The sequence below is a fragment of the Gossypium raimondii genome, chromosome 2 (genome assembly GCF_025698545.1).
Source record: "Gossypium raimondii isolate GPD5lz chromosome 2, ASM2569854v1, whole genome shotgun sequence".
NCBI classification, from domain to species: domain Eukaryota; kingdom Viridiplantae; phylum Streptophyta; class Magnoliopsida; order Malvales; family Malvaceae; genus Gossypium; species Gossypium raimondii.
In genome coordinates this window covers 6,122,720-6,131,003 of record NC_068566.1, presented here as the reverse complement: position 1 = coordinate 6,131,003, position 8,284 = coordinate 6,122,720, and the positions used below count along the sequence as shown (strand labels likewise).

Below are 8,284 nucleotides of genomic sequence, written 5' to 3'. Positions count from 1 at the left end.
ATACTTGATATATCACACATATACCACTTTGTATCATATTACTTATTCTCTTTGAATCACATAAACACATTCACTATATTTTTAATTCACATATTCACTTTATTCACAATTCATAAAAATACAAACATAACATATATTCACAACACCTAGCACTTTATATTTCAATTCACTATCATTAAGCACTTTACTTTCTTATAACACTTCACTTAAATATTTTATGCACACATAATAACTTTTGAACATTTTACAATTTAGTCCTTAAATTTATGAAAATCTAATAATTATTATTATATCACTTTACACTTCATTACTATCACATAATACTTCATTTAAGTCTTTAATCACAAAATTGGTTCCACATAACACTTTTTATATACTTTACAATTTAGTCCTCTCTATAGTAATTTCACTATACTACATCTATTCACTTATCAATTTATGATAAATAAATAAATTTTAACTCTTTATAATTTAATCCTTAGTTTCATGAAATTCACTAATCACTAAATTATCACTTTATCATTTCTTACATTACTAACATACATTTATTTATATATTCACTAATATATTCAATATTCATAATCATATCTTTTTCTTCTTTTTTCATATTAAAATTTTAAATACTCAAACATTCAAAATAAAATAAACAAGCTTGAATTTAGTTAAGTACTTACTTTCTTTTTTCCACTTGAACTCAACCTTTTCTTCACTTTTCTATATTTTCTTTTATTTTCTCCTTCAACTAATTGATTTCAATGTTACAAAATGACTTCATAACACTTTAAAATATGAAATTTAAGGAAAAACTCAAGAAAAATGAATGAGAAATTTTTTCTTCCTTTTCTCTCTCTTTTTTCTTCGTTTTCTTTCTTTCTTCTCTTTTCTCATTCTGTCAGTCCCTCTTGTGAAAATCTTTCTTTCATTTTCTAATTTTTATTATATAACTTTTAAGCGCCAATCATGTAATAACATATTTCCACCTTTAATCATTATGCTTCTAGATATTAATTAAAATCATAAAATTATAATTTGGTCCCTCTCCCATAAAATGGAGAAATTGCATTTTAGTCTATGTACTTTTTAATTTATTCAATTTAGTCACTAACTCAATTTTCCATATATGTGAATACATATCCATGCCACATCCTAAAAATCATATTTATTAAAATTTCCGTCCCTTATAACAATGGTAAATTTACACTTTTAGCTCTCTAACTTTTAAAAATATTCAATTTAGTCTTTACTAAATTTCATTGTTCATACTTTCTTCCAAATTCTTAATTTACCTTGAAAATACTTTTCTTAAAACCAAATTTTTAGGTATTACAAATGATATTCTTACAATTCAAAAGTTTCACCAAACTTATGGTTAGATATATTATAGATATATAAATCTATGATTAAAAAATTCATTTTAATCTAAAGGCTGGAATTATTTTGATTCTCCTAATTTTCATTATAAAAAATTCATTTTAGTTGTTAACTGCTTTTATATGTTTTAACTTCTTTTTTTTGTCAAAACCAAAGTATCCACTGCTAGTAAAAATGATTAATTCCCTTGTCGTGAGTACTTTTCAAAGAGGTAAACGGTTGACCATGAAATGTGCTCTATTTTTATGGGTGGGTATAGAACCCCCAACCTCACGGTTAAGGGATGAGGTGATTTTAATAAAAATAGAAATACATTTATGGTATTAACATTTAATCATTTAACCTCCATATCACATATAACTAATCTTTGTGACAGTTGGATATATCACCTTGAATTTATCATTAAAAACAAATATAAGTTTACTAGATTATGGCATACTAACAATGTGGGTAAAAATAGAAGTATGTAATAAATATATTTATAAAAATTGATATAAATAACAAATAAAGCTTGATTGAATGAAAACTTTAAGCGTTTGAATTTAAATTATATTATTTGTATTTATATTTCTATTTTCTATATAAAAGATATAACATGGAATAATATATATTACTTTATAAATAAGGATATTTTTATTATTCAATTGAGTTAATGTTTGATTGAATTATTACATCAAACTCAGATTAATATTGGTAAAATATATAATAAAGAAATTTTGATATAACTAAATTGAACTACTTTGTTAGAAAAGCCATTTTCCATTTGATTGTCAAATCAAAATTTTAATTTTATATAAAATAATATTTGGAATACTTTTATTATTTATACTAATTATAATATATTTGATTCAGTTTAGTGATACAAATTAAGTGAGAATAATTCAATTCATGAAATTACAAATAAAAACAAATAAAATTATAATATTTAAAATGAAATAGAGATACTTGTATATGTTAATTTTTCATTTTCTTTAAAATAACCCACCATCTTTTTAAGTAAAAACTTTTAATTTATTTTTGGTAAATTACATCATTAATCACTAAATTATGAGTAAATTTTTATTTTGGTCATTTAATTAAAAAGTTGTAATTTGGTCACTAATGTTTTCGAAATTATTTTTTTGGTCACCCGATTCTTGCGTGACACTATTTTAGTTGGTATAGTAACAATTTTAGTTCTTAATTTTTATGCTTCCTATTAATTTGACCTCAGTTATATATAAAATGATAAAATAAAATTGAAACTCTTTTAAAATTTTAAAAATTCTAAAATTAAAAATAAAATAAAAGTAGATAAATTTTCAAAAATAGATAAAGTGAGAGAACATGAGGAAAATTATTTCTAGACCCTCCAAAATTTCTCTCCGTTTTGTCTCAGTATAGAAATATTCAATATCCATTCTTTAAAAACATAGAAAATAATGAAAACATTAAGCAAAATTATTCATTCTTTGTTTTTTTATCTCTTATGTTTCTTGACATAGCTTTTTCGTTATAAGAAAAAATATAATTTATTTTTAAATTTAGGTTTTGAAAAATAATTTAAATGAATTGAAATTTTGAATTGAGTAAAAAAGAATTTTTTGATATTTTTGTATTTTTGGAAAATAAATAGCATGAAAGTCGATTGCATACGCCTCTGTAATATCATTTCTAGATATTCTTCAAAGGTATGGAACTCAACTAGAAGATATTCTTGATTTGATTTTGAGAAACATTGAGAAAGCTTGTAATGATCTAACCTTTTTTTTTGTTTTGCTTTGTTTTTAATTTGTTATTGAATTCTATAGAATGATAATGTTCTTTATTTCCCATACATATTAGTTCTTCAACCAAAATATTTTAGATTTTATTTTCTAGAATTTTTATATAGTATTTTTATTTTTAAATAATTTTGATTTTTTATCATTTTATATAGAATTAGGGTCAAATTGAAAGAGAATATAAAAGTTGAGGACTAAAATTGTTATTATACCAACTAAAAAGTGTTACTTTAAGGTTGAGTGAAAACATTAGTAACCAAAATGAAAATTTACCCATAGTAATGGTGTAATTTATCCTTTATTTTCTATAACAAACCAAAATTCATTCATTATTTAAATTGTACTATTTTTACTATTTTTTAAATTAATCTACAAAAGTTATATGTAATGAAAAGACATATTACACTTTTAAGGAAAACTCAAATTTAACCTTTGAAAACGAAATTGTTTGGAGGGATAGCAACGAAAAAAACTTGAATAACTATTTTTCTATAAATAGCTACCACTTTGTTTTTTAAATTTCATTTTTTTGGTAGAATCAATGTATCATTCATGTTTGTTTTACAATTCATGAAAGATTAACCTTTTAGGAGTTTATAGTTGTCCCTCCTAACAATGTCGTATTTTGTGGTGTGTCATGGTTAACTAGTAGGTGGTTAAAAGAAATGTCAGTGGATTTTTTTTCTCTAAGGATTTAGATTGAGTTTGAATCCTTGGATCATCATTATTTTGAAAAGGTTTTACCTAAATATCATTCTGACTCAAACAAAATTAGTTCTAGACCATAAAATAGATCTCAATACCCATAGTTATATAAAAATAGGTAAAAATATGTAGTTAGTACTTCTATAAAATTTGAGATTTAATTTATATACTTTTAAAATTAAAAATCCAATCCTACAACTTAGTCAATTGAAAAGTCTTAGTCCAATCATCATGGTCATTGATATTTTATGTCAAAATTTTCAACTTAACATGTTTATTAAACAAAAGAATGAGCCAAGTAGAAAAATTTTAACAAAAATACTAATATATTTATTTTCTGCCATTCATATGTCTTATGAACTAGATCTCAAATTTGGTCAAACTACGTGATAATGATAATACCATATTTTAACCTAAAAATATTTTATGGCCTTTGATAAAAATGTTGAAACGAATATGAAAAAAAAAAAAAAAAAGGCCATTAAGCTTAGCCAACGTGGTGCAAAAATAACGTTTCCTTGCGCTAAAACCCAGCGAACCTTATCCACTCTTTGTAAGTCACTGCAGCATTTTTTTCTTTTCTGTTTTTTCATTTCTGGAAAAAGGAAGAATATAGAAAAGACAACAACAAAGACAATGTTGAATGTGAATAGCATGGCTTCTCTATCAAACTCAAAGCTTCCATTTCAATATTTCCATTATTATAATAAGCATTCCAGCAAGTGTTTTAAGGTATTAACACCCAGGAAATCAGAGCTGCAACTGCAAATTATAAGGGCTTCTTCTTCAGCTGCTGCTCCTGATGTTGATCTCAACACCCTCGAATCTGCCATTTCCAAGGTTTATTATTCTTTTCTTTTCTTTTTCAATTTCCTTGCCCTGGCTTGAAACTATTTGAAACTGGGTGTTTAACTTCGGGTTTAGTTTTTTTTTTTTCTTTTTAAATGAATTAACCTGCATGTCATGATCATTTGATGGTTGATGAACTATTTGAGATTGCATATCATTTACAAATCATATCTATATATATATATATATATATATATATATATATTCACCATGGAAGAGGATACCCACTAAGCATCTATAGATTGGTTAAAGCGCTCAACTTATAATTGAAATGAATTCGTAGCTTTAATTCCTACTAGATGCACATCAATGGGACCATTCAATAAGTCTATTAGAATTGACTCGAATTTATATATATATGAGATTGGAATTATATACAGTGGTTTTCTCTTTTTTCAAATTAGGATATGTGTATGTTTGAACTTGTAAATCCTTTATAAGGTAGTTTGATATGTATGTATATGTTTTGGTTCAGAAAGACAGTGAAGCAGTGAAAGAAGCACTTAATCAGCTGAGTGAAGTTGGGTGGGCAAAGAAATGGAGTTCACAGCCGTATGTGTCACGTCGTACGGTCAGTCTCCGATATCAAGTCTGAAGTTATGGGAAAAAGTGATCACTCAAATGTTAGCCTGCATGCTCATATGCATACCTGTACATGTATACCATACATCTTATCTGTTCATTGCTATATATATAAATATTTAACCGAGCAAATTAAAGGGGCTTGACTTTGAGATTGTTTGCATCAGACATCTCTTAGGGAGCTGACCAGCCTTGGTATTAAAAATGCAGAAAACCTTGCAATTCCAAGTGTTCGAAATGATGTAAGTATCACAATGCTCATCTTCTAGTTGCGATAATATCATTCTACTCACCTTCCTCATATTTTAGAGTCAATAGGCTGAGAAGCTCTCACAATGCAGCCTTCACCTAATCGAGTTTTATTTTTGAACTTGGAACTCAAGTTGAGATAAAAACAAATTAAGTTCATTTTCTTAGTAAAAACTGAATCTGATTCCAAAACTAAATGTCAACTCGATTATTTGAGTTTGAGAGATTTTTGAATATTAAGTAAAAATGATTTTAAAAGAAAAGCTGCAAGCTACTCAAATCAAGTATTAAGATGCTCAAACTTTTGGAGCAGGAGCTTTTCAAATTGAACCCGAAAGACGTGTGAATACACAATGTCTCATTTACACCTTAGTCTAACCGGAATTTCATCACATAAAGCAATCTTCACATGGTTAAAACATTAATTTCAAATTGCAGTTCATGTATTTGATATGTTTCAGTTGTAACAGGCAGCATTTCTTTTCACAGTTGTTGGGACAACAGGGTTTTTGGGAGTTCTTGCTGGCCAGCTTCCTGGGGTAATTCCAGCTATATATATATATATATATATATATATGTTCTCTATTATCTTTGTTTTTCATTTTCTTTTCTTTTGCCCATATTTTTTTAAATAATGCTTTTAAAATATGACCCCCATTATTATGCCTTGAACACATAATTCTTACACTTAAAAGAAGTGCACTTATGCATGGAATAGCCTTACACTTTTTATCCCAAAAACTTAAACTAGTAAGAAATAATTCAACTATTATATTTAAGTTTTGAATAGCATTATTTACTTATATTTGTATTGGCATTGTTTTCTTTGATGGAGCTGTAAGATTCCAAGGTGGTAATATGTATGAAAAAATAAAAAGTGAGAAAAGTAGAGAAGTTCTTGCTTTTAACTGGTTTTCTGGTTCACACTTTGCCTACAGGATTGGGGTTTCTTTACACCATATTTAATTGGGAGCATTTCTTTGGTAGTTTTGGCAGTGGGGAGCATTTCACCAGGGTAATTAAGTCTAATGCAATTTTTCCTATCCCATGGTTCCAACAATTTTGGTTTACAAGTGACGGTCATTCATTTGCTCCTACAGACTTCTTCAAGCTGCCATTGGAGGCTTTTCATCATTTTTCCCTGATTACCAAGAAAGGATTGCTAGACATGAAGCAGCTCATTTTTTAAGTAATCCCTAATCACGTATAGTATCTAGTCACATGTGCCTGTGCATGTATATATTCATTCATAATCTTTTCTCTTTGTATGTAGTTGGTTATCTGTTGGGCCTTCCTATCCTAGGGTATTCACTGGATATTGGTAAAGAACATGTCAATCTCATTGATGAAAAGCTGGAAAAGCTTATATATAGTGGACAGCTTGATGCTAAAGAGCTTGACAGGTACTAATCTTAATAATCTGAAAGCTTCCATATAATATATTATATGGTGCATGAAGCAGTAAAAGTACCATGGAAACCCTTGTATTAAAAGCTAGATTGCATTTTACCTCTTCTACTCAAAAAATGAGAAAATTTGTCATGTATGTTAAATCAAAGAGCAAATGGGTCCTTCTGTTAAAACTTTCATCTATTTCTATTGTTAAAAATTAGTCCTCGTACATCAACATGAGGTACAGATAGCACGCCATGTGTAACTATTTGGTTAATTAGTCAACCATGCCAGTTTTTATCAGTAGGAATGAAGGGAAAATTTTAACAGAAAAGATCAGTTTGCTCTTTAAACTAACATAGAGAGATTCATTTGCCCATTTTTTGAGTAAAAGAGGCAAAATGTAATCTGACTCTTAATAGAGGGGTTTCCATGGTACTTTTACCTGCATGGGGCCTCAACAATATCATTTGCCCTTCCTGGTTATTAGTTATTATGTTAATGATAAGCATACAAAAACATGGTATCATGTGCTTGGGCCACTTCTCACAAGCAACTAATGGGGGCTATATCAACAACTATAAAAGCTTGAAATTAAAAGGAAACTCACTCAACTGCAATGTGTATCTCAGGTTGGCAGTGGTTGCCATGGCTGGACTTGCAGCAGAGGGTTTGAAATATGACAAAGTGGTGGGTCAATCAGCTGATCTTTTCACACTCCAGGTTTCAAGAAAAACCCTTTTAGCCAAAGTTGAACTAGATTTCATTAGTTGCTTACCTTTTTAGCAACTAACTCTTGTCTGTATTCTCTGCAGAGATTCATAAACAGGAGCCAACCAAAACTAAGCAATGATCAGCAGCAAAATCTAACTAGATGGGCAGTAAGTTACTTAAAGTTGCCTTTCAGCTTCATAATACCATTAAAGGATAAATGAAAGCTAATGTTAAAGGTGAAACTAACACAGGTTCTGTTTGCTGGATCCCTGTTGAAAAACAACAAGGTGATTCATGAAGCCTTGATATCAGCAATGTCAAAGAAGGCAACTGTATTGGAATGCATCCAAGCAATTGAGAACGCTGCATAGGTTTTACCTTGCTGCTCCATTTTATATGCCCAAATTCGGGAAAGAATTCACTACTTGAAATTTTCTTCTGATTTTCTTTTTCTTATTATTAATTTCATTTTCAATACCATTAATCTTGATATTCAATTTATATACCCAAAATGATTGTAAAAGGAAAACAATCAAATTCAAGTTCAATTCTGTTTACTATGCTCTCTACATCATGAGTTAAAGTAAAAGGCAATTTAATCCATTGGAGTAATTTTATCTTTTGTACATTTGAAACAAGAAAAAGTGTATGTTCTTAAT

At 28.0% G+C, this 8,284-nt stretch overlaps 1 protein-coding gene across 2 annotated transcripts; it reads left to right on the top strand.

The window, feature by feature from the left end:
- Positions 1-4,346: 4,346 nt before the first annotated feature.
- LOC105787872 (uncharacterized) lies at positions 4,347-8,182 on the top strand. 2 transcript variants are annotated; one of them, XM_012614462.2, is made up of 10 exons: positions 4,347-4,679; positions 5,164-5,345; positions 5,438-5,512; positions 5,990-6,058; positions 6,458-6,534; positions 6,620-6,708; positions 6,793-6,922; positions 7,544-7,634; positions 7,727-7,792; positions 7,877-8,182. In XM_012614462.2, the coding sequence occupies exons 2-10, from the start codon at positions 5,226-5,228 to the stop codon at positions 7,994-7,996; spliced, it is 837 nt and encodes a 278-aa protein (XP_012469916.1). In that variant the 5' UTR covers positions 4,347-4,679; positions 5,164-5,225; the 3' UTR covers positions 7,997-8,182. The 2 variants fall into 2 exon arrangements, with proteins under 2 accessions (XP_012469916.1, XP_012469915.1); XM_012614461.2 differs by having other exon boundaries at positions 4,349-4,679; positions 5,164-5,259.
- The last annotated feature ends 102 nt before the right edge of the window (positions 8,183-8,284 follow it).